The following is a 27,781-nucleotide window of genomic DNA, read 5'->3' on the forward strand; positions in this document are numbered from 1 at the left end:
TACGTGTGGAAATTTGTTAACGAACGGAAATAGTTTTCGATAATTGTTATTGAAAAGAGATTTTCCGTTTGATTTTCCAATTTGTGTGTCAACGACGGTTGGAATCGATCGAATTAACATTAATTTAGCCCACGTGTATCTCCAAGGATCCTTCAGTTCCTTAACCCAACACACTTTACTGCGTCCTACACATGCAAATAGGATAGATGTTATTCATTATCTGAATTTCCACGTATTATTGCGCGTTAAAGCGCGGATAATCCCACCGCGACGTAATAGAATTACAAAAACTTGAAAAAATTTCCAAAAAGAATCCAAAATTCGTCCTCTGTGAAACGAAAATTACGCGAGGAAAAGATCATCCCCGTCGACAAACGTACCGATTTCCGAGTTAGGAAGAAACGCGAGGGAAGAAAAAGTTGTTATTACGTGGAACGGTTGGAACGGTTGGAACGGCCTACGGTGAAATCGGTGTTGTTCATTGCACGGCCGCGAGGCTGCGCCACGCCACACGCGCGTGCTTCAGAGAGAGTGTTGTCTCTCTCCGAACACGCGTGTGGTAAGCCCCGACCAGAGTGTATAAAAAGAGCCCCGTTATTTCTGCCACGGCAACGTCTACCCGGTTGTAAAAGCAACGGTGGTAAGAACTCTGCCGACCAACTGTGGCTTTGCTATCGTTATATTATATGCTAGATTACGAATGCGGCTGTGAATAACGATATATATATATACGTATATATATATAAAGAGGATTCTTAAGCACGATGAATTCTTGATCGAACGAAACGAGTCGGTGCGTGAATCGAAAAGAATTCAGCGGTTGTAGCGGTTTTCGACGGTGATATCTATCGATAGTATTACACTTTAGTATGCAGTATTGGAACAGTAGTGATAGTGTTACAGTGTTTCGTTATTGATCCTCGGTTTTGGAATATCTCCAATTATTATTTTCCATTTCTAAACGATCCATTGCAACGTTGTTAATCGACGTTCTAATTTTGATCGAAAATTAATACTTTTCACATCGATCGAACTTCTCGAAGAAAGGGGGTTCGATGAGATAACGCGAGATAGAGAGTTCGCAGGTATGCCTATGGTTCCTATAGCAACCTTTTCAACCCTATTCGCGCGGCCTTTCAATTTTTCCACCGCCATATAGAAAAAGTATCGATCAATTACCCTTCCTCTTATCTATCTTTCGCCCTTCCCAACTAATCTTCACTCGGCTCTTCATTTTTATCGCGATAACATTTTAAACGTTTTCTTCTTTCTTTAAAATGTTGAGGAGGGGGAAAAATCTTCGAGTTTCAGCGAGAGATAATCGCAACCCCTTCGTTCTCCATCCCCTCGCGAAAAAATTTTAAAATCTTCAGACGTTGAAATTCTATTTCCACGATTATTAAACCTCTCTTTCCGCAATGAATTGCAATTGAGAATATTTAAATGTGCAATTATGAAGAGTTGGAAATATTATACTTTCCATTGTCTCTGACATAAGAGATTTGAAAAATTTTAATGACGAAAGAAAATTAGAATTATTAATTATTACATAATTATATTTCTTCCTTGCTCGATCTTCTTATGAGTTTCAATTATGCAAAAATTTGAAAGTAGAGAAATTTAATAGATAGATGACACGCGAAATAAAAAATATATTATTCGGAGGAATCTGTTTCTTCAAACATCGTCGATAAAAATTTGATTTTCGATAAACATCCGTATTTTCTTACGAAGAGATAAGGAAAATACAAATAGAACGCTTGCAAAGATAATCTTTATCGCGCAATTTCACCAAATTTCTTCCATTATCGTCCACGAGAAATAAGATAATAATCCGTTGATTATTAATCGAAATGGTGGCAATCGATGTATTGCATGGAAAACACGGGTTTAAAAGTTCAAAACGAAAGAGGAGGCACGATTTGAAAGCAAATTGGGCCGCGCCCGTTTATTATTCCCAGAAAAAACGCGGACAATGGCCGATCGATAGAGCTGCAAGGAGACAACAGGATGCAGGAAATGAAGCGAACAATCATCACGAGAACGGCCACGGCATATCCTGCAGCCTCCCATGAAAAAAAGAAGGGATGAATGTATGAAAATATCGTTCACGATAGAACGAAAAAGGAACGTGTGCACGTATCTCAAATAATTATTCGTATAAGTGATTTGTTAGGATGTAATTCGACGAGTGTATTGAAAAAATGAAGAAAAAATACGTCATGAAATTAATTATAAGAGAATTCCATTTTCTTTACGAATTCGTTAGACTGTAAAATAAAAGTAATATTATTATTATTTCTTATAAATATTACGATACTTTATTACATTACCAAAACTGTTCATCAAAAGAAAAAAAAAAGGTTAACTAATTACTCGTTTCATTATATTCGATTTATATCGATATACTTTTAGCTCTTAAGTACTTAACTAAAATCAAATCATAATATTAGATATAATTATTTTATAAATTACGAAAAGTATAGAAAATAAGAGAGTATAACAAAATATCGTATAAATTATTATTATATGAAATATAAAAATTTGTACTAAAAACTTCATCGCTGTATTCAACTATATTTCTTTTCCTTGAGAAACTGGAAGAAGTTGGAATTAATACTTTATCCACATTAAGAAAAGTTCATAAAGATATAGTTTGAAAGAGAGACAGTCATCGAAACGAGACTTAAACTTAAATTTTTAAAATCTTGTACAAAAAATAGGATAAAAGCACGACAAAGCATTTTATAAGAGAATTGAAACGAAAATATATACATTCTAATTTTAAATTATACATAAATGATACAGTTTTAAAACATTCTATTTATTTAATTTTTATTTTGCTATTTGACATTAGCAAAAATTAATATATAATATAAGAGAATTAAAACGAAAATATATACATTCTAAGTTTAAATTATACATAAATAATACTCCAGTTTTAAAACATTCTATTTATTTAATTTTTATTTTGCTATTTGACATTAGCAAAAATTAATATAATATATTCTAATTTTAAATTATACATAAATGATACTCCAATTTTAAAACATTTTCCTTTATTCTATTTATTTAATTTTTATTTTGCTATTTGACATTAGCAAAAATTAATATAATATATTCTAATTTTAAATTATACATAAATGATATAATCCAATTTTAAAACATTTTCCTTTATTCTATTTATTTAATTTTTATTTTGCTATCTGACATTAGCAAAAATTAATATAATATATTCTAATTTTAAATTATACATAAATAATACTCCAATTTTAAAACATTTTCCTTTGTTCTATTTATTTAATTTTTATTTTGCTATCTGACATTAGTAAAAATTAATATAATATATTCTAATTTTAAATTAAACATAAATGATACTCCAATTTTAAAACATTTTCCTTTATTCTATTTATTTAATTTTTCTATCTGACATTAGCAAAAATTAATATACCCCGATTACACGATTAAAGGGTTAGGTAAATTTAACAAAAGTCGTTGCCACGATCTCTCCACGATATTTTCCACGAGCGCGTGAGGAAAGGGAAACGAGGGGCGCGAGAGAGAGAGAGAGAGAGAGAGAGAGAGAGAGAGAGAGAGAGAGAGAGAGAGAGAGATCCTTTTACTGGTGGCGAAACCACGGCCCACGCCGCGGATTAAATGGCGGCTCGCGAGTAAACCAGTTCCAGGCGCAATAGCGTGTGCTAGCGTCCCGGCGTTAGATAACGCGTGCCACGATCGAGGGATCGAAATTTCCCCTCCCTCTGCCCGTACATCGTCGAAAGAAACAGTGAGATTTCTCGGAAGAAAGAGAGAAAATAATAGGATAAGAAGAGGGATAATATTCTTTACGGGGGATTTGGAAGAAGGTTTTTATAATGGAAAAATTATGAGATAGGTTTTTGAAAAATGTTTCTGAAAGCCGAGATTTTTACAAAAGTCGATTGAGACGAGCAATTAACTCTTTTTTCGTAATTCTATCGCTTTTTAAAGGAATTCATTTGATCTAATATATCGCAAAATTTGTAATCGAAATATATATAAAATCTATCGATTTATTTTCCATTTCGAACTTTTTTTTTTAATCACAAGTCGTATAATAAATTTCCAATTCGACAATTTCCAATAATCAATAACTCGTTACAATGAGCAATCTAGTCAAATTTTCCCAAGAACAACTATAGAAATTGTTAATTTTTTCCTTCGAAAAGATAAGAATGAAAAGTGGAAGAATCAACGAAAGGAAGTTTCTTGATCGATTCGTGAAAGGTTAAAACTGCGTTAAAATGAGAAAGACAACAGAAACAGGATGGTTGTGGACTTCTTTCATCCTTCTCCTCTGGTTCCGATTTTGAGAGAAAAAACCAAAACTTGGATTAAAAACCAGCCCAAGGGGAGGACGATTTCTTTGAAATCGTAGTTTGTTTCAAGAAAATGATATTCGATATTCAATATTATTTTATAGGAATAATATATGAAAATTTGAAAAATATTCAAAATTGAATTTGAAATTGAATTTCAAAAAAAGAAATATATCTCGATACGAGGTAAATGGAAATTGAATTTCTTTTGTTCATCATTCATGCGGATAAAAATATTCGTCGAAATATGTGAAAAGCAGCGCGCGTTTTATTCCGAGATGCTCTCTCGGTAGAAATATCTGATTGATATTTTTCCAACTCGAATATTCGACAACAACACGCTTCGCGTTGCGAAACTCTTTCGTTTCTGCGGGAAACTCTTCGATAAACAGTGCTTTCTCTCAGTGCTTGTTTTAGAGACAACTTGGAAACGAGGCTTTAAAAGACGATTCTTAATAAAACGAAATCGTGATTAAAAATAATTACTGTTTGAATAATTTTAATACATTAAATCGTATATAAACTCTTACTTTATCTTTTTTTTTTTTTTGAAAATAGACTTACAATAAAATATAATTCAATTTTATTTAAATTGTGATATTAATTTATTCGCGTATTCAAAATTGTACGAACATAGCCGAATTCAGGGAATACGAAAGTCGACACGTAATTATAACAAGTCGATAATTAAAAAAAGAAAAGGAATAGAAGAATCACTGTTTTCATCGTTTAAACGACGCAAAAGAATAAAGAAAAGCTACCGGGACAAACAAAATCGTCGGTTCGTTCTTATCGTTTACACGATTATTTGATATATATTGGCTGAAGAAATATTTTTCTTTTTCCTCCAACACCGCGATATCGTTATCATAAATAAATTTCATTCACGTGTTATCGTTTCTTTTTCCGATTTAATATTTGCTTCCGAAGATTTGTTCAAAAACTCCACAACGCAAATCAATCTCTCTTCCTTCCTCATAAAAAGAAAAAAGATTCGAGATTCTAAAATCTAACGTTCCTTCTTCCTTAAAAAAAAAAAAATGTGTATACTAAGATAAAAAAAAAATTAGAGAATTCTTTAAAAAAAAAAAAAGGATTCGAGATTCTAAACGCGAAATCTAACGTTCCTTCTTCCTTTAAAAAAAAAAAAGTGTGTACTGAGATAAAAAAAAATTGGAGAATCCTTCCTCATAAAAAAAAAAAAAAAAAAAGATTTGAGATTCTAAACTAAAAAAAATCTAATATTCTTTAATTCTTCTTGCTTTAAAAAAAAAAAAAGTGTGTATTGAAATAAAAAAAAAAAATTGAAGAATCCTTCCTCATAAAAAAAAAAAAAAAAAAAAGATTTGAGATTCTAAACGCGAAATCTAACGTTCCTGCTTCTTTAAAAAAAAAAAAAGAAAAAAGTGTACTGAGATAAAAAAAAAAATTGGAGAATCTTTCCTCATAAAAAAAAAAAAAAAAAAAAAAAAGATTTGAGATTCTAAACGCAAAATCTAACGTTCCTTCTTCCTTAAAAAAAAAAAAAGAAAAAGAAAAAAGTGTACTGAGATAAAAAAAAAAAAATTGGAGAATCCTTCCTTATAAAAAAAAAAATTGGAGAATCCTTCCTCATAAAAAAAAAAAAGGATTGGAGATTCTAAATGCAAAATCTAACGTTCCTTCTTCCTTAAAAGTGTATACTGAGATAAAAAAAAAAATTGAAAAATCCTTCCTCATAAAAAAAAGTATACTGAGATAAAAAAAAAAAAATTGGAGAATCCTTCCTCATAAAAAAAAAAAAAGGATTCGAGATTCTAAACGCAAAATCTAACGTTCCTTTTCCCTTTAAAAAAAAAAAAAGTGCGTACCGAGATAAAAAAAAAGAAAATTGGAGAATCCTTTCCGAGAGAATCGATGCAAATAAATAATGGTCGGCCGGTACGATTTACGTACGACTGCTGGCACGCGAAGGAAAGTGAGAGACGCTCGAATGGGGAGGAGAGGGGGGAAGGAGCTTGCGAAGGAGAGCGATTCGTTCGAAAGCTCCCTTTTCTCCGAGAAGTGAAACTCATCCCGTATTCACCTTGACGCATCGTTCGAATTTTCTGCACACCTCGTTAAGCCGGCAATTGGCCAACCGACAATCGCGTGTTTGTTCTTTATCTCCTAATTTAGTATAGTAGACCGGCCGAGAGCTCGGCGAAATCTGTTTCGCAACGAACCCGTAACTCGTCCAATCCCAAATATTGCAACTCGTAATGCAATTTCTGTTTCTAAGTTCAAGTGTCTGGGGACACTTATTTTTTTCTTTTACTCGATTCGAGAATCGAACTCGAGATTAATTTTTAAAAAAATTAGCGTCCCGACTCTTAATGATGATCGAGAAATAATTATCGAACGCGAGAAAATTTTACCTCAAATAGAAGAAGCGAGTTAATCGTCGATACTTTCTAGTTAATTATCCTGTTAATGGCTTGGTATTAAAATGCTGAATTAAGTATTCTTAGAAACTCTCGTATGTATTATGTCTTTGGTTTCGAGAAACGAGAGTGTAATTCGATTTGTAATACCATCGTGTCAAATAATAAATCAATATAATTCGAATGTTAACAAGTTTCAAGACGAGATAATTTCATTTCTTCTACAAGTTAAAAACGTTACTTAATTGATAAGATGATTAATTGGAAGATAATTGAAAAAATCGAGTAAATGTTTTTCTAAAATTAATTAAAAAATCGAACGAGCAAATATTGAATAAAAAAATATAAATGACCTTACAAGGGTGGAACGTCCCTTCTCCAGAACTACAATTCCCTCCCTCGAATCCAATCTTATCCATAGCCAGATTAGTTCAATTGAATCCGATCGATTTCTGTATGTAAATTCATAAATCGCGCCCAAAGGATCCGATTATCGAGCTATCAGTACACCATCCTCCATATATGTATATATATCCTCGCATTGCACGCATTGCGTAAGTTAAATATCCTAATATCTTTCTCGCGTTTCTCGAGCAATTCAAATAATTATCGATTCGTATCGAAGAGTATGCGCGATACACGATCCATGAACATCGTATCGAGTATCGCGACAATGTCAAAGATATCGAAATTATTCCGTATAATCGGATATTGAAGTTAAAAATATTTAGCGAAGAATACACGTAAAAATTGAAAATCAATTATTCAATAACTGTCGATATTTTCAGGCCAATCTATGTCAAATTACAGTTATAAAAATAATATAAGAGAATCTACATTTCGATTTCAAAGTTCTCGTTATAATAAAATTATTATTATCGAAGATATTAAGAATCTCTTCTATTCTCAAGAAATAAGAAAATTTTCTTTCGTCGAATTGGAAAAAAAAAAATAATAAACGGAATGAAAAATGGAATTAGAGAGAGGAATAAAATTGTTCTGATAACAACAATAACATTAACCCAAGCGAGCAAGCAAGCAAGCAAGCAAGCAACAAATTCCCTTTGACCCACCCCGGCATTACCTCAAACATTGGCAAACGTTGGCAAACGCCTCGACTATTTGCTGTCTGCGCGCGTTTCCAATCTCCCTATCTCGTGGTAAATTCAACGCGTGTGCAAATGAAACCCGGATCAACAATAACCCGAAACAACACCGATCGAAAGAAAATAGCGAAAAACAAAAAAGAAATAAAAAATAAATCAGCAAAAGCTTTTTCAAACCAGCCAGATACGCGTCTCGTATACTCTCGTGTACGACTCGATCCCGCGCGCAATAGAGACAGAGTCACGAGATATGCTTCAAAGAGATTCCACGATGATGGAGTATAATACGTAATACACGTACTGTACACGTAGACACAATAGTCGGACAGAAAGTGACGATCTTACCGGCAGCGAGACAGCAAGGATCGTTGAAGGAGCACGCCTACATCTATACGCGCGTGCAGATGTGCGCCATGTGTGCACAGGTGTGTGCACGGTTGGAGATACGTGTGAGTTCGGGGAGAGAGAGGGGAGCCAGACTATGAGAAACTATAAGACTCTTTATGTACGCGTGTATATTTGCATACATACATATATATATATATATTGTAACCGTGACAGTGGTTCTAAGCTAAGAACTTTGTTTTTCACTACTTTTTATTTCATCGTGTTTAATTTTCAATATATTATATAATGAGCGATAAAATAATCGCGAAATTAAATAGAGAACTATTCACTTTCTATCTTTAATAGTAAACGAAATTTATCCGAGACAGATCGTAAAGAGATTATATTACACAACCACAAATTATTATTTCGTATAAGTTTTTCCAAGTATATAGCGAAGAGGCAAGAAAATATACGCGAAGAAAAGTCACTGCGTAACGTGATAAATACATATGTATACATATGCATATGTGTGTGTGTGTACCTAGTATATATATGTATATATATGTATGTATTTCTCAAAGATGGAAACAGAGAAGAGAGATCGAGTATATCACGATGAATGGCGAAAGCACGACTCGTGAATCGTTAGAGCGGCACTGTCAAGGGGACGAGGAAGCGTCTCGACGCCCATACCCCGAGTCTGCGCCGTCGCGACGTCCCTTTATTTCCTACGAATCTCTCTCCCTCCCGCCCCTTTCGTGAACATCCACCACACAAGCATATCGTAGCCTCTTTCTCGCTCCACGGCCATCTCGCTCCTCCCTTTGCAAGATAGAACGTTAACACAGAGTGTTGCATAGGTGTTGTTAGGTGTGCAAATTCCCTTTTTCCTCTACGATCGTAACTGCTAACCGAATTCGAATTACTTCCAGTTCGTGGCGCCATCTGAAAGAGCGTTCTTTTGTTTTCAAAAAGAGTCGCGATGAGCGCTCTAAGAGTTTCCAGTCCAATGCAATAATTTCGAACGATATGGCGTGCGAGAAGTGTTATTTGCGTCGCTATTTACGTTTTGCATTCCAGCTTAAGAAATCGGCTATCGAAACTACCAAAATGATTTACGCGTAGCACTGGGAAAGAACGTGCGAAAAGTCGTATCAAAGATTTAAAGCTGGAAATTTTAATTTGGAAGACAACGACCGTTCAGGTGCATCGAAAAAGTTCGATGAGGAGATGAGCTAAAAGAATCGCTCGATGAAAATCCGACCCAGAGAAGAATTAACAGAAAGATTGGGAATCACTGGACAATCGATATCTAGCTGAAATAATTGGATAATCTTGTGCCTGATTTATATAATAAAATCTTGAATTTGGAACGAAAAGGAGAAAATATTATTTGCACACTTAATAATTGCAAGAGACTCTCGTCGTCGCGCTCCGCCGTCTTTTTCGTTGTAATTCGACGCCTCCTTTGTCAACGAAGGCCTACTATGTTCTCCCGTGGACATGATGGGACTTGAAAAGTTCTCGTCTCGCGACCTGCCGGCATGTTGGAGATGTGCTTTGTGGAGGAATTAAACCAGAAAGAATATATATATATTTGTAAAATTGCGATAATTTTTCTTAAAGAAAGAAGACAAGCGACAAGGTTTAATGCGTTCGTAGTGGAAAAGTTGTTGTTTTGAGGAGATTGAAGCAATTAAAAATAAACGAAGTGTGTTTGCATAATCGTAATTTTTGCGGAAGATGAATGATTAATAGATACTCGTGTTCACGATAGGAATAGAGTTTTATGAGTGAATAATGGGAGGGAAAAATAGAAATATAAATTTGGATTTATAATTGGAATAAGAGGAATGAATGGATTTTTATTATAAAATTGTAACTATTTTTGCGAAAGATAAGTGGTTAAGATAATAGAATCTACTGTGTTCAGGATGGGAAAAACTTTTTTCTTGCGAAGTATTTGAAGTGTGTAAGATGCTTTGTGGATGAGAAGGGGAGAAAGATGAAAATGTGAAATGATTTTAGAGTGGCAAATTGAACGAAGAAATTCTATATGTAATTATTTTTGCGAAAAATAATGTAACAAACATTTAATTTCTTAATTTTCTGAGAGTTTCTATCTTAATTCTTTTGTTTTATATTTTCTAAGATCCTATAAATTTGTTGTATTTCGAACTTCAAATTAAATCGAATCTCTTGATTTATTTTCAATCTTATGTAATTTTCGTTATCTAATCTTTCGAATAGATTCAATCATTGAATCATATATACGAAGATATATAAATTATCTTTAGATTACAGTTAATTCCAATAATATCGTTGACTCGTAATCAATTTGAAAAATATTCTAAAATATAATAATCCAGTACTATTAAATAGCCACAATTATAGAAATTGAATTTAAAATTAATAAACGTTATATAAATACAAAAAATAAAATTTCTCATAATATTCTCATAATACCACACTACGTATAATACAAAATGCATTAACAATATCACAATGTAACCATCATTTAAAATCATTTAGAATAACATTTGTAAAACCTGATCCAATTATTATTAAATATATTATCAAATCATAATCTCTTACTCATTATCCATCCATTATTTTCTCTTCTCCTTCCACACGCGTGGACGCTTTTCTTTCAAATAAAAAAAAATCTCACCCCAATAAACTTTCTCAAAACTATACGCCCTTTCGCGACGATAATATCCGTACAATCTCCCTTTCCCCTTCCCTTTCCTTTCCCTCGATCCAATGAAAATCTCCATTCTCGCAAGAGAATATCGAGCGCACTGTTATCCATTGTGTAACAGAATCCCAGTTTGCTCGGGATTCTTCTTAGCCTTACCGTGCTCGTCATCCGTATGTCGCGCGAAGAAAAGAAGGATCTCTCCTCGCTCGACCGTTTCTCGCGGGAGCAACGTAAATATTTACGTGGGCTCGTGTACGCGTCCGCTTTAACCTTTTTATTCGAGCGGAATTATTGGCCGGCCTTATCTCTGCTTGCGACGCAAAATTGAAGTTTCGGTCTTCGTTTTCGACGACGAAGTTCGTTTAAAATATTTCGGTTTAAAATATATGTATAAAATATATATATATATAAAATATAAAAAATATATATATATATATATAAAATATGTATATATATTTTATAAGAAGTTTTCTTTTTTTTTTTTTGAAGATTCTATAATGAAGAATGTTAATGTTTGCGTTCCAAACCGAATCAACAATTCTAGAACTTAAAATGATTTTAAATATAAATTAACGTATAAAATTTTTATATTTTGATATTTTACGTATCTTTATTTATAAAGAAAAGAAAATTTGTCGAATATTGAAGTTTATATCGTTGTTTTGATATTTTATTATTTGATATTTTCTTATTTCACCTTTGAGAGCAAACTTTATCCCAATAATATGCTCTCACATTCACCGTCTATTATTTTTCACCTTCTCTATTTCCATCGTTATTTAATAAATCAAACTCATTTTTGCTCGAGCCAATTTCATTATTTGTATTTCAAAACTGAAACACTTTTAAAATTATATATCTATCGGACAAACGTCTTAACCATTCGATAGTTTTATTAAGATTATATAAAAATTTAGGAATCTATTCTTAATATTTTAAAAGAATCAAACGTAAATAAATATTGTCGCCGTTCGAACTGCAGTATCGATCCAAGTAATGGCCGAGAGTCATCATTCGAGTGGAGATACATTTGCTTGGAGGGGGATACTTAGATGGAGATATTGACAGACATTATTGACCAGTACAGTATCATAAAAGTACGAATTGTTCGTATGGGATGTAATGAACGTTGAATCCTTGTGTATATATATATATATATATACATTGAGTAGTAGATATTGCTTGGTAATAAATACTGGTGACTATATTAATTTGGAATATAGGAAACAATGGGTGCAGCTGCTGCTGCTCGAAGTAAGTACAATCGCATATCGCGATACGTGAAATGCTTTAATTTGCTTCACTGATTAAGCACTGGTTATTAACGTAATATAAATGGCTATTGTAACGATTAATCTTACTCTGAAATTAATTAATTCGAAATACGTATGCACGATTTATATAATGTATTAGAATTAAACGTGCAACAATTTTCAACGAGACGATAAAATACGCGTATTTCCTATTTTAAAAGGAAAATGTTGCTATAATATAATCTACGCAGATAATACGTTGAATAATTATTGATCGTGGAAGAAGAGATTAACAAAAAATTGCTCGTTCGTTGCACGAAAAAAAAAATATCATGCCAACAACAAATTTATTCGCCAACCTGTTGCCAAACGCACGACTATTCCCCTCCATTCCCCCACCCTTGCACAAATTAACTCTCAAAATCAAGCCGTGCCACACCTCTTCTCTAATTTATATATATATATTAACAATAGCTAGAATACAAATTATGTTACAGTTACACGTATTCGAAGGAAGAAATTTAATCGGATTATCGCGGGCGACGCCTTCCAATAATCCATTTTCATTCGCCAACTAACCTGAAACGCAGCCGTGTTTCAAAAGGAATAGAAATTCCGAGGCTACAAAGGCTTCGTAGGAGAGGCTTCGTTGTTCGTTCGTAATAATAAACGAAAGGGAAAAGGAAGAGGAGGGGGGAGGGGAGGAGAGATGGATCGAGAAAGGATCGGGAAAGGAGAAAAAGAAGAAAAAGGAAAAAAAAGGTCGGCGACCCCGTGTGGACTCGCGTGGCCAAAGGCATTTAAACGCGCGCGTAATTACGCGCGCCGGCGGAGGGTGCGCGCTTCGCTTTTCTCACGAGCCTCCCCCTCCTCTCTCCCCTCCCCCCACCGGCCACTCATCGGCCGACGAATCAGAAAGGCGAACGCGGCGACGCGTTCTTCGTTTCGATTGTACTTACTTGCCGTTTTACACACACAGGGTGGCCTGGAATTTATTTTCGTGTCCTGTATATAATTTTGACGAAGGGTGGTAATTCCCTTCCCCTCGCGTTGCGTCACGTTTTCGACGTAATTTCTTCAAATTTCGTAATTGAAGTCGTAAGAATCGAATTGGACAGACGAGGGAGAATTTCTACAGTATGTTGTTGAACAAGCAAGCGAAGCTCTTCTTTCGAGGTTAAGGTAATGTAATTTTTCGAGAGAGAATTAATGGAATCGATTGAATTTAGGTTTTGAAATTTCTAATATCGTGTCACTATTTTTGGAAGTGATGAATCTCGTCATTCAAACGATGAAATATATTTATTTTCTCCCTTTTTTCAAACTACATAAATATCATTACTTGTTCGTATTTATTATACGATAGTTTTAATCAAGATACGTATCTCGCATATTTTTTTCGTACGAAACGACGTTTTTGGTATTTTATCTAACGATCTATTTTTTACATAATATAATACAGAATAAGAAAGTGGGCATACGTTAATTAAACTACTAAAAATCTACAATTAATTCTTCTTCTATTTATCCGAATCAACGGAATAAACGAATATCGAGAAATTTTGGTTCACCCTGTATTCGTGTACCCTGAAAGTGTACGTATATGAAAATCGACTTATGTAACTGGTACCGCAACCCTTTGTAAGCCTCTTTCTTTCAAAGATTCGTTCGCTCAATCCCTTAGGGTGGTTTCAGTACAAGGATAATTCAGGTTGGGTTAAGGTGAGGTGAGGTTATTCAACAACGATTCTGGGTCTGTGTTCGTATTTGGGGATGTTGTGGCGTGTTATTATCCAAATGTATGGAGCGTTTTATTTATAGAGAATTGTATGCGGAGCGGTCGAAGATGTAGATAAATGCGCGTGCAACGTTATACGTTAAATAACACGCTCGTAGAACTCGTGGAGTTCTATTGAAAGGCTCGCGCTCATCGTTGAACGTTTTTTTCTAGTACTATCCTCTTGATATATTTTTCATGGAATAATTTTATACATCCAATTATAAAATTGGAAATTATTCACCTACAATTATATGTCAGTAAAATATCCTCGGATTTATTTTAATATAAAAGTTAAATATAAATAGAGAATTCATAAAGAAGTATATTCGACCTCTTAAAAATCGAATCGCACGCTCTTCCAGATGTATCCACTTACAGATTGAAAAAAAGATTCCTTTTAGCCTGGATCGATCAAAAGAAACGTTCGAGGACACGGAGAGATAAAAAGTTGCAATATCCAATCAACTTCTACGTTGTAGAAATCGCGTTAATTTTATCTTAAATAATAAGATGTTCTTGTTTCCAACGTAAATCGAAACGAGGTAAAGGATTTTAATAATAAGTTCGAGATAAGAATTTTCAAAGGGTTTGGAAAAAATTTCTGGCGGACAAAGCGAGCCCAGGAGTATTACGATGTTAGTAAGACAATGGGATGCGGAGAGGGTTAATGACCGCTGGCGTACTATTACGTATTTTATGGGTAAAGTAAACCTAGGCAGACTACTTATCAGTACTCTCGTGGGAGGGAAGACGAGGTTTGTTGTTTGAATTCACCTTTATAACGAGGATATCACGTGTCAATAGATTTACACCAAAGATTCTAATTTTACGATCTTGGTTACGATTTTTCCTTCCCAACTCATCCATCCTGTTCCCTTACTTACGTAACAGGCATACATTTATTTCTCAATATATATGAAATATATAAAAATCAATGCGTGCAATAAAAATAATAATATTATCACCGATATTAAGCGAAAGTGTGACGAATCCCGATGATGATATTTCAGAGAGGGAAATAATAAATTCTTTGTCCCAATTTCGATTCTGTAAAAATTTTATAACAGACGTACGAATATACGATATTCAAGCTCGTCAAATGTTGTTCAATATTAATTGTAACATTTCCAACATTTTTAGATATATTTCATAAATATGTTAAATTTTGAACGATCAAAAAATTCGTGGATCGAATTTCTTTTTCAACTTCAACATCGAAACAATGTCATCCTTGATTTCAATTCTGTTTATATTCGAGAGCAGAAAACACTTTCTACGAGGAGTATATATACTTGGATACAGTCGAGCGAACGGGCGGTATAAACACGACACGACCTTTGCGTCTCCTCTTTCTGCTCGAAACGTCTAATCTTTCGCGACTAATTTTAGAAGCAAAATGGGCCAGCCGAAAAACGGGGCGGGTTTCCACGGATTGGCCCACTTGCGGTGTTCGATCGCAACTGGAACAAAAGGGGAGGGGGGGGATGAATTAGAACAATTTTGCCGTATCAAAGTGGGAACTCTTCGCGTTTTTTCCAGCTTGTTTCATTTTTTTCTTTTTTTTTTTTCGTGGAACGAGCCGAGAGTCGAGTGATCGATAAAAGCACCGCGGCGTACGCACGCAGCGCAATTTCTATCGGATATTTAAAAGCCACTATCGGGTAAAAAACACGGTTTATCAGTTTTGTTATCTTTATCTTTCGGCATGTGGATCGATCGATGGATGGCCACCCAACGTGGCTTCGTCTTTGTTCGAGGAAATTGTTGTGATAAATTTTTAGGAGGCAAAGAAAGAATGTTAGAAAAATATATGTTTCTAGAGTTTTTTTCGACGGTTTATTATAATATCGTTTGATAATAAAGAAAAAATGGAATACTGTCTTTGCTAGGTGAATTTTAATTTCAATTTTTATTTCTTTCTTACGTTTTTAATAATATATCGTGACTTTCTATTTTTATGGTTTTTTAAAATAGAAATTTGTGTAAATTTAGCAAAGTTCAGAATTATCTTTATTATCGAAGTTGTGAAGTATTCTTGGAATCAGAGCGAATCAAGGACAGATGTTTTTCTTGATTTGTATCACACATTCATATTAAATTCATATTTTTATACTTGGATAAGATATAAGTCTGAAAATCATTCTACAAAATATCGCGAATATTACTTTAAACGTTCGATAATCGAATCGAATCAATTTCATTTCTAAATTATCAAACCTCGAGTATCTCTAAAATTTCCAATTACACTATCAAACACTTCTTTGATTTAAATTTATATTGTTAAATATGACGAAACAATTACTAAAAAAAAAAAAACTCGATGAGGATTTGTTTCTAAATTAATATTCGAACAAAATCTTTTACAATATGGAATTCTAAAAAATATTTGGCCCAAAGTTAAATTTCTCTTAAAATGAGTATTTATTTTTATCGTTAAAAAATTTAAACATTCGAACATTTTGTTGAAGTTTTGTTTAAAATAATAAAAAGAAAAATATGGAAATAAAAGATCCAATCTTTGCATAGCTCGAAAAAAAAAATTACGATTGCTCGCTAGAGAATTCAGAATGAATCAAATATTTGTAAATGTTTTTTTTTTTTTCGATAAAAATAAAGATCTCTAGTTCTGGAAAATTCAACAATTTTAAAAATCAAACACCATCGATTCAAAACCAAATATTGATATTTTTGCAAAGAATATATGCAATGTATCTATAAAATTCTGTTTCACCGGGAATCTTCTAAAGAAATGACATTTAACAAAATAATCTTTGAATTTTTAAAATCTGAGATCCATCAAATTGACGAGTGGTTTCATCACTCAGCGTTAAATTCAATAATGGAATCCTCGCGTTCGATACGAAATCAGATCGGAAGAAACTTCGAGAACGTTCACCCCTTCCCCTCCTTCCCTTTTTTTCTTCTTTCCTTCGATATCACGTTTCCATAAAAAAAAAAAAAGAAAAAAGAAAAAAAAGAAAAACACACGCACAGCGGTAGGAATAACTCGGCAGTGCGCGCAGAGGTTGGGAAAAATGAAAAATTCATGAAGAGGAAGGCTTTTAAAACGCGAGACACAGTGGGTAATGGCGATGGAGGAGGGGGGGTGGGGTGTGGGAGAAAGGGGGGAGGGAAACGGAAGAAGCACTCCGGGGTTTGAAAAAATCCAAAGTTCTCTTTGCAGTGGTCCACGAATGAGGAGGAGGAGGAGAACGAACTATTTTTATCCTCCTTCGAAGCCCTCTCACTAACGAAAGAAAACGAAACGAGGAGAAAGAGAGAGAGGAGAAAACGAGACGATGTTCACCGACATCGCTGCAACGAAAATTATTTCTGACGTCGTTTCCAATTAATTTCGAAACGCGTATACGTTCGAAATCTTCCAGGCTTTTATCCTCCTTCGAAGCCCTCTCACCAACGAAAGAAAACGAAACGAGGAGAGAGAGAGAGAGAGAGAGAGAGAGAGAGAGAGAGAGAGAGAGAGAGAGAGAGAGAGAGACAGACGATGTTCACGGGTATCGCTGCAAAATTATTTCTGACGTCGATTCCAATTAATTTCGAAACGATTCGAACAACGTGCGTATATCGAACGAGACGTTCACGAAATCTTCGAGGCGAAGAAACGGGGGAAAAAGGATCGTTCGATCGAGATTCTTTAGAATATTTCGCGAATTTCCAACGCTTCGCTTCTTTCTTTGTTTCCCTTTTTCAACGCGTTGACTGCTGCGCGCGCCGCTCTACCAAGTGTGCTCCCTGCTAGGTATCCCTACCGATATTTTAGCGATGCGAACCGCTGGTGTAGTATCGCGAAAATAATCTCTCGCATCATTTGTTTCCATAGTTACATTGCTTCCCTCGCTCGTCGCCTCACCGCTCCTCGCCAACACTTCGAATGTTTGCCGAGCGGTATAATTGCTTAAAATTTCTGCCCTAGTTCGTTCCAATGTCAAAAGATAGCAAACGTACACCAGGCAACAACTTTCTGTCCAAATTGTCCCGAACAACTTCAACTTCGTATAGAATGCTTTGAAATTTTACGTTCTAAATAATTTCTTTAATAAACCATTTTTCTATTATTTTTACAATAATTCGATAGTTTTATTACATCCTGTGAAATATCTTTTCAAATATCTACGAAAATCCTTCGTAAGTAATCGAATAAGCGTCATTGGGGATAAAAGGGATCAGACAGATGAAGCACAATTTGAATGTTTATTTTTATTACGAATAAAATAATGGAGGTTAATATAGAAATTTATTATTATTTCGCAAACATCATAATGTATATCTTGGATATTTTGTATCCTTTTGCTTGCATTTCGGTTACGTTGAAATTTTACATAAACGAATATCCATTAAAGGAAAGTTTGATAACGAGTAGGTACATTATTTTGAATATCGAATATTTTTAACAGAACGAAGTATCGTGGACAAAATGTGGTGAAATTTTTCGATGTTATTTTTATTTTTTATGAGATCCTGATTATTGTTCCGTAGTTAGTAGTTTGAATTTCACGATTACATAGTACGGTTCGCGTGCAACGACAGTTTTAACCAGTTCCTAGCAAAAAAAAATATTTCACGTTTCATAGATCTAAAATCTTCTGAAAAACGAATTAACGATTGTTCCAAAGATATATTGCACACAATGTATTATCTGATTACTAATTATTGTAGTAATATGACGGTAAAATTTGCTCTAATAATAGATTGTTATTTACGACGCGATGAAAAAAATTATCGCGAAATAATATCGAATCGAGAAATGAAAAAAACATCCAAATATTTTTCCACACGAAAACTTTTATCTCAAAAACATAAAGTTACGAAAATTCAAGAGCACAAAGGAAAGCGACGGTAAACAATGAAAATAATATCAAATATTTGACAAAGATTAAAATAACGCGCTCGAAGCATCGATTATATAAACACCTCTCATAAATATTGATAAGCTTAATAATAAGATAATCAAAACAAGTTTCCATTTTAATTTTAATTTATCGTTCTTTGTTTAATAAAAATTTAACGCTCAACGTTTATCAATAAAAAAAAGAAACTTCGATGATTGACAAAATTGGGAAAATCCAAGTAAACAAAACACTTTATAAAACAAACTTCTACTCTAATATAATATCTTATAGATATTCAATCGAAGTCTCTCTTCAACGATTCCTACTATTTACTTAAACGTGCTTCTAATATCGAAAGACTAGCTTCTCCGAATTTGCTCCTTTCAACGAGAAAATAAGAAATAGTTGGAAACCGAAACTTTCCACTTAAAAGAATCGAGAATAGTGGTTGGAATTCGAGAAAAAGAGAGAGAGGAAAGGAAACGGAGAGGCCCGAAGAGACAAAAGCCGAAAACTTTATTTTTCCTCCTTTTTTTTTTACCACCATCATCGAGGAAAGAGGTTTACGATTCCAAGAATCTTTTCCAAGAGGTGTCCCACATAAGTTTCCTATACAAGTGTATCCCATCCAACTTCCATCTGGAGGGAACGTGTCGGTTACGACGTCTTCGATGGGTCGAAAGATTTGTCCCCGCAGAATGGTCAGGAGTAATTGCCGTTTCGCACGGTCGACGACTTACACGCGTCCAACAGATGTGTTTCTTGTCCTACACGGAACAAACGGGGGGATTCATGGGTTTTTGGCCGTAGGGACACTTCTCTCGAAATTTTTTCCAAAAGATTTCCAAGGGTTTCGTTTTCCGTTACGCTTCTTAAAACTTTCCGTTCTTTTATTTCGAATCAGATTAACGGGACTTCGGTTGACAATGTACGGATGAATACGATACGATGACGGAGTAGCAGCGAATAATTATTTCTTCGAATGGAAATATATTTTTTGTTAATTGTTTATTTATTAATCAAATCAAACGGGTTAAGAACGAAAAAGACAAATGGAGAAGAAGATAAGGATTGAAATTTGATTATTGAAGATATCAATGAAAGGATAAAAATGAATGTTTCGTGATCGCGTTACACAAGTTTTATCAATTATTATAAAATTTATCGTCTTGTATATAATATTGCTTTAGTATCCTAGTTTTTTTTCTTTTTTTATTAACTTTTGGATTTATTCAACCATGTTAAAATTTTGTTAATAAAAAATTCTAGAGTTTCTGAATTCAATTGTTTGATTCGTTCTGTTAAACAGATTTCAAAGCTAGAGCTATTAATGTTATTAAAATTAATTTATACCATGTATAAATTTTTAAAAATCTTCCCTAGAGATTAATTGAAGTGAAGTTCGAATTTCCATATTTTTTGGATACTTTATACTTCGTGAAACTCTCGAAGACGTGATTAATCAATTTAACCGAAAATCGAGCAACATCTAGCAGTGTTGGCACTCGAAAAGTTCCTAGAGATTTAATTTACCTATCCTCAAGTATGAAAGCTTCAAACTCAAACAATTAAGACTAGTTGAGATTTCTTGCTCGTTTTTAATGAACAATTAGGATAATTCGAACAAAGGATTAGCTGAAGAGATCGTTTAAAAAGTATGATAAAAGGAGTATGATAAAAAGTATGATAAAATTGTGGAGAAAATAAAGGCTAGTATCGATGACCTGTGATATTTAACGGAAAAGCAAGTTTGGCAAATGATCGTGTAGATATCGAAAAAAAAAAATTCATCGAAAATTATACTTTCATGAGTATATTAATTGTAAAGAGACCTTAAACCTGTTTTTCAGGTATCTTGCGAATTATAATTTCCTATATTCCTAAATATCTTTGATTATGTTTTCCTAGTTATATTTCTCTGAGAATTTTTTAATTTTTTTTGGAATTGCCGAAATTTGTATTATAAATTAACTAACTAACTTGATTTTTTTCATTAAACAATTATTAATAATTTTGGCAATTTTTATAAATTTATTTCATTTTTTTAAATTATTAAAATTTTTTGTTACTCAATCAATTAAGGATTTATCTCACAATTAATATTTTAAGATTTCTTCGTTAATTAATGCTCAAAATTACCTTAAATTTTAATTTGCACGTCTATTTTTAAAATTTCACATATTTGAAATTAAAATTTTTAATAAGACGATGTCTCTCCAAGGGATAAAATGGAATATTTAGAATGGAACAAGGGTAGGGTTTCACTTGTGACCTTACTAGTCTTGATCGATATGGCATGGTTCCAAAAATGTTAGAAAGTGTGCAGTTGCATTTTTATCGAGGAAAAAGGTCATAAAAACCTTGAAGCCCACTCAAGAAACTAGAGTATATATGTATTCAATTAATACTTCTTACAAGTTATTATATTTCTTGGCAATCCTTCACCATTCTTCGTTCAATTTATCTCCTTACGAAATCTACACGTTCAATCGTCAACTTTTATTTGATTTTTTTTTTTTTACAATTTATATCCTTTTCCAAAAATTTAAATCTACCCAAGTTTTTCTAAAACCCATTTATTATAAATTCTTCGAACACTAAAAAAAAAAAAAAACCAAATTCATGAGAAATTTATCACGAAAGAGCGAAATCATCAATTAAAATTTCTTTCAAAAAAAAAAAAAAAAAAAAAAAAAAAGAAAGATTCGACGTTCACGCTACATCAAATAACAGCCACACAATTTTCCTTTTCATTTCCCTTTGTAATGACGGAGAGAAATCACAGAGAAGCCAACAACGTGTGACCATAATCTAGCACGACTCACATTTCTACTAACTTTTATATCCAACTCTTCTGTTTAAACGTCGTATTAACCGTCCGTTCGAGTCGGTTCCATCGATGCCCACCCATCGTTTCCTAACCTATTATCTAGGGACATTTTGTTCGCAGAGATCAGGTACCGAGGAAAATTTACCGTTGATTATACCGATCGAGAAAGTTTTCAATCTCTATTATCAAGGAATATTCTGTATAAAATGGGGAAATAAAGTGAGATTGATAAGGATGACTGGAGAATACGGTCCCCGCGTCAATTTATTATAGCAACGAAGAAAAATTTCAATTTTATATAAAGATATAGGGGGAAAAAATGATCAGAAATTTAAAAAAAAAAGAACGAATATATTATTGTTTTTTGGAACAAAAATCGGAATGACAGGAGGATTTTTTATACAGAAATTTTTTTTTGGTAATAAATACAGTATAACAAATTAATTGAAAACAGATTGAATCTAATTTTCAATGCGAGATTAATAATCTCATTTCTAATGGAATATTAAATAAAAGAAAATCCCTGTAAAAAATTCCCTAGCCTCTAAAAAGAATTAAAACGTATTGTACAAGATATTGGAAAAATGATGAAAGAAAATTGAGGGTAAAATTAAAAGTACTTTTTCCTTTCAAATGTAAGATTGAAGATTCTAGATCACAGATGAATAGAGACATTTCGTTCTCAACGAATAGAATTAAGATAATGCGTTTAGATTGGACGATGGAGACGATTGTAAATGAATGAGAATTAACGAAGGAAAATTATATAGAAAATTGATATGGAAAACTCGAGTGTAAAATATTTTATAATTATATTTTATATTTTTATTTTAAAAATATAAAATGAATTTAACATTTCGTATTAAAATAAGTAGTATAATAATGATATTTAATTATTTATTAATAATAAAATGTATAATAGCAGATTATTTAAAGATCATTACTCGATTCAACAACTGATATAAAAAACAACAAATCTGTATTCGATTATTATACGTTTGAGTATTCAAGAAACACGAATGCAGATGATAAATTGAGCCGTGGACATACGAAAAGAGCATGTATTTCAATGCATGCACTTCAATGAGATTGAGCTATATTATATATCTAAAATGGAATTACATTGAAATATTTATAAAGAGGATCAATTTATATCCGATATATCTTCCATCTTGAATAGCGTATATTCAGTTAACGGAACAATCCATCATCTTATTCCAAAGAAAGAGAGAAGAAGAAAAAAAAAAAAAAGAAAATATGAAAAATATCATTTAAAAGTTTCCTTATACAAGATCATCAAGTTCTGCATCATATAACTTCGCGTGTCTAATACTTCGTACGCTCTTAATTAACTTCCAACTTTCCAAGTATTAATAAACAGTCTGCCAAGTCAATAATAGTAGCAGCTGTTCGATAGTTCTCGACGATATATCGAACCTTATCGCGATCGAACTTCGTTTGCGCAGCTGTTATACTGTCTGAAAAGAAATTGATACAAAATGGCGAATCGAATGAAGGATAAATATATTTCCGAAAAAAATGGCCAAATTTTGGAAAAATTTCCCAAAGATCGCGAAATATTTCCGCAATATATTATAAAATAGATATATCTACTTCGTGATACCCGAGTATATTATAAATTACGAAACCTAACCTAAAAAAGAAAAGAATCGAAACGCACCGAATATAACGAAGAATGAATGCCATAAAGGAAACTAATGACCAAGAATTGTTGAAATTAGATTAAAACTAGACTAGAAGGAATATACGAGAATCCATCGAGAGACAGATTCGAATAGGGTATCGATTTTAGCCAGGACTGGCCGATACGTGGAAAGAATTGCACGCTTTCGATTGCAATATTGTGCAAGCACAACCGAGGTTAACCGGTCACACCAAATATATCCACACCTGGTAATTGGCCTGCCACGATTGGAAACTCGGAGAAATTTGACACACATTCGCCACTTGTTTGCACACACACACATATATTTTTTAACACTCTGATTTTTTGATTTCCAATGTCAACCGATAGTATCATCCGTATCAAAGGGATTCGAGAACTCGAGGCCACGAGTTTATGAACTTTATGAAAGGTATTCTTGGGGGGTAGTTTTATCAATGGTATATTGATAATCGATCGATCTGGTAACAGAATGGTGTAAAAATAGACGCGATTGTGCTTTGAAATGTCACGTGGTCAAGTTAGAAATCTGAAATAAATCTATCGTAGACAAGATTGTTATGAATTGAAAAAAAAAAAAAAAAAAGACAATTGGAAATTATTTTTTCCAATATAAAAAAATTCTTGAATGATCAAAAATCTTATTATATATAAAAATTTCTGAAATTTATTTATCATCGAATATAAATTGATAAAATTAATAAATTATTATATAATTTATATATTAATATAATATATTATATTAATATTATATATATATATTAATATAATTTATATATTAATAAATAATTAATATATTATTATACGATTAAAATCGATGATTAATTAGTTTCGTAATGGCAGGTAAATCTAGAAGCACGAATTGTAGTTACATCCGTCTGACTCAACCTGTGGGAACGATTCATTTCTTTCTATTTTGCTCCTTTAGATGGACGATATGGAGCTCAAAGCGTGCTTAACCTTGCGAGTTCACACATCCACAAGTCGTGGCTTTGTGAGAAATCGTCGGCTTGGTGTGTACCCTCGTATGCACACAACCGTGAACAGGCCATATTTAGGGAACATAAGCCTCACCGAGTTAAATTCGCATCCTTAGGATGGAATTATCTTGAAAAATTCTATTAAAAAAATTTTTTAATAGAAATATTCAAATATTCCGAAAATTTGGCACCGACCGATTAACTTCAAGTCTTAAAAATTCGTAACAACGAAAAAATATAATGGAAAACTTTAGAAAATATAATAAAAAATATAATAGAAAATTTTAAAAAACTTAGAGATCGTCGATTAAGTTATATAAGGAAAAATTATTGTTCTTGATGATATATATTAAGATTAAGATGATTAAAATTATCTATCCTATAATGTATAATTATCTTGAAAAATATTAAATTCAAAAAAATTTAAGAAATTTGAAAATTTATAAATCGAAAAATATTATTAAATATTATTAAAATATTATTAATATGAAATTCGAATCAATTTCCATGATAATTTGGATAAGTTCTACGATTCAAATCTACGGCTCAACTTCCGGCGTGAATGCAGAAATTCCCTTTTATATTCAAATCTAACGACACCGAGCTAAATCGAATTCAAAAAACTCAACGAGACAACTTTCACCCTTCTCAAATTTCAATTATCCCGCTCCTTTGCGAGTAGAGTAAAAAAAATTATTACGCAAATTTTTTTTCACTGTATCTAACCTAACCTAACAAGAGATCGTCTCAAAGAACGATGAAACACGATAGTTTCCTACAACCTGAGGACGATGATCGTATCACGGACACAGAAAAACTTCGCACGCATATGAAATCGATCTGATAGAGAATCATAGGTGTACAGTTAGTTTTTCCGAACATATTATCGATTGTTCGGCTAATAGTATAATTTTAGATAACGCAGAATGATTTATTCAAGTCAATTTAAATACAATACAGCATGAGAAAGGTATTATTATCTTGTGTCGTAGATAATTAGAACAGAAAAATTAGTCTAATTGCATCAAGGTTAATTGTTTGTCTATTAGTTGCTGTAATTCGAAAAAACTAATCATACGATTCTTTTATCGTTTTTATCATTTACGTGATACTAGCATTTAATTCTCGATACTTATAATATTATAAAATAACAATTACATTTATGTTTTTAATTTTTCAAATTATGAATTATTTGAAAAGTGAATACATGAAATTCTAAATAATATAATTGAATTTATATTTAATTAGAATTTATATTAGAATTTTATGATAATTAATTAACGAAATGACGTTAAAAGCTAATTATTCTTGATTATTCACAGCATATATCGTATTAAAATATTTATATTACACATACAATCTAATTAAAAAGTGTATGGAAAAACTTAACTCTGTGAAATGAATAATATAACTACTACAACAATAGAGAAAACTCGTGTAATAATATTCCACGAATAAAAATTCGAAATGACGTAATTCGTATTATTATGTATAATTATTAAATTATATGAAATCAATCAAATGATAAATACTTTTTCAAATATATCTTGTGTTTTTATATTATATTATAATAAAATAATATTAAAATAAAAATTAATAACAAAATATATTTAAATTAATTTTAGTGTCGTATAAAATTCTGCAATGTAATAAAATTCTGTATGTAACGTTATTATAAATCAATAAAGAATGAATTCTATTATGAATTTTTTATTTAATCAAAATTGGCTAGAAAATTCCATAACCTGCATTTTATCTCCGATCAACAAAAGTAATCCATATTGATAATCTCGATTATACGATATATATCGATATTACGATTAATACGATATTCCGTTATGAATAATTCTAATTATATTATACTTTAATTAATAGAAATGGAAATAATGATATGAATATAATAAAATGTTATTTAATATATTTGCATTAGCAAACAACATTCTAACTAAAAATATTAATTTGAAGTATCGATAAATATCGCAAAAGATACCAGAAGTAAAAAATCACTAATCCATTATTTATACGCCACTGCGACTCCACGATATGCATATACATTTGTAGGCATGCCAAGTCTTTGTCCGTTGAATTATATCACGAAATCTTCATTTATGCCGATGTAACTACGTTAACATTACCGGTGTCTACGTTCTTTTTCACAACAGAAACTAAATGTCATTGTGCTGATTGCAATCATACTACGTGCCATGATATTTTCACGATTTGAAACAACGCTTTATGATTCACGCTTCTAATTGCAAGCAAATGGTTTACATGTATATGTATGATATATTTTAATGGCAAACAACTTTATAATATTTATTATTTTAATTAAAATAAATCGAGAAAGAATTAAAATAAATACCTGTCATCTAGTAGACGTGTTAGATCAGTCATCTCGCGCTCGAACTTGAATTTTGACACCTCGCAAAGCAGGGCGTCACGTTCGCCAATGACCTCCGAAAGTTCACGTTGCAACCTCTCGATTTCTGCATATTGTCGACTGATCAATTGATTTTTCTCTTCAAGGATACTCTCGACATCGGGGTCCAAAAGACCGGCCGGGTCACCGACACTTCCCAGTACCGTACTCATACCGTTTGTTTACTTTCACTGAGCGCGCACACACGTTTTCGTCCTATCTCGTTCGATACTGGCCTCACGAACGTTTTTCTCGACGAGATCAACGGGATCACAAATGGCACGCGCGTCCACTATCAGCACGCGGCACACATAGAAACGCCCCCAGCCCCATATCCAACACGAATATCACATAGGACGGACACTCTGTCCGTGAAAAATCAACGAAGAATCATCCACGAAACAACACCGTTTCATCGCGTATTCGCCATCTTGCATCTATTGCCACCTCTCGGCTCGTGTCAGTCCTGATTCACGATCGTTCCTGTTCCAATTCCATCGAATCGTTTGTCCAGAAATACTTAATTGCGCATGCGTGTTTCGTTGGTTCGCTGGAACTGGAGTGGGTTTATTACTACTGTCGTTATCGTAGCGAACTACGCCATCTCGAATTGAAACATTCAAATGATATGTTTTTTTTTTCGATTTTTATTTTCTCAATAAATCGAAATCATTCGATTTAAATTTTATATATTATTTCTTTTACACTTTATATCAATTTATGAATTATCTAGTAATCTTATTAATTATAGGTATATCTTTCAGCATTATTATTTTTTAAAGAAATGTTGATATTTGAAGATTCACAATATAAACAAGGACATAAAATTTAAATATAGAATATTTTCACAGTTATGTTTTTTGTTTAGATTCACATTTTTTTTCCCGATAAGATTGTTTATATTTTTGAAACAATAGAAATAACGATGTGTTAAATTTTGAAAATTTGTTTCATATATCAGAACATTTACATATACTAAAATATCGGATATATATTTATATGCAAATATTATACAAATTTTAATAAAGCGAATAAATAGTTACAAACTTCATATTTTATTATTGTCTTATCAGAGAGATTTTAGAATT

At 32.5% G+C, this 27,781-nt stretch overlaps 1 protein-coding gene across 3 annotated transcripts in view; it reads right to left on the minus strand.

Moving 5' to 3' along the window:
- Positions 1-27,156, minus strand: part of LOC413410 (IQ motif and SEC7 domain-containing protein 2) — a 75,886-nt gene extending 48,730 nt beyond the window's left edge. For 2 of the 3 annotated variants that reach the window (XM_006559147.3, XM_006559144.3), the window contains exon 1: positions 26,637-27,155. In XM_006559147.3, the coding sequence (XP_006559210.1) occupies positions 26,637-26,866 (230 nt within the window). In that variant the 5' untranslated portion in view covers positions 26,867-27,155. Of the gene's footprint in view, positions 1-26,636 lie in introns of all 3 variants that reach the window. The other variant, XM_006559146.3, reaches the window with a different exon arrangement.
- Between the last annotated feature and the right edge of the window lie 625 nt (positions 27,157-27,781).

Source organism: Apis mellifera, linkage group LG7, assembly GCF_003254395.2.
Source record: "Apis mellifera strain DH4 linkage group LG7, Amel_HAv3.1, whole genome shotgun sequence".
NCBI classification, from domain to species: domain Eukaryota; kingdom Metazoa; phylum Arthropoda; class Insecta; order Hymenoptera; family Apidae; genus Apis; species Apis mellifera.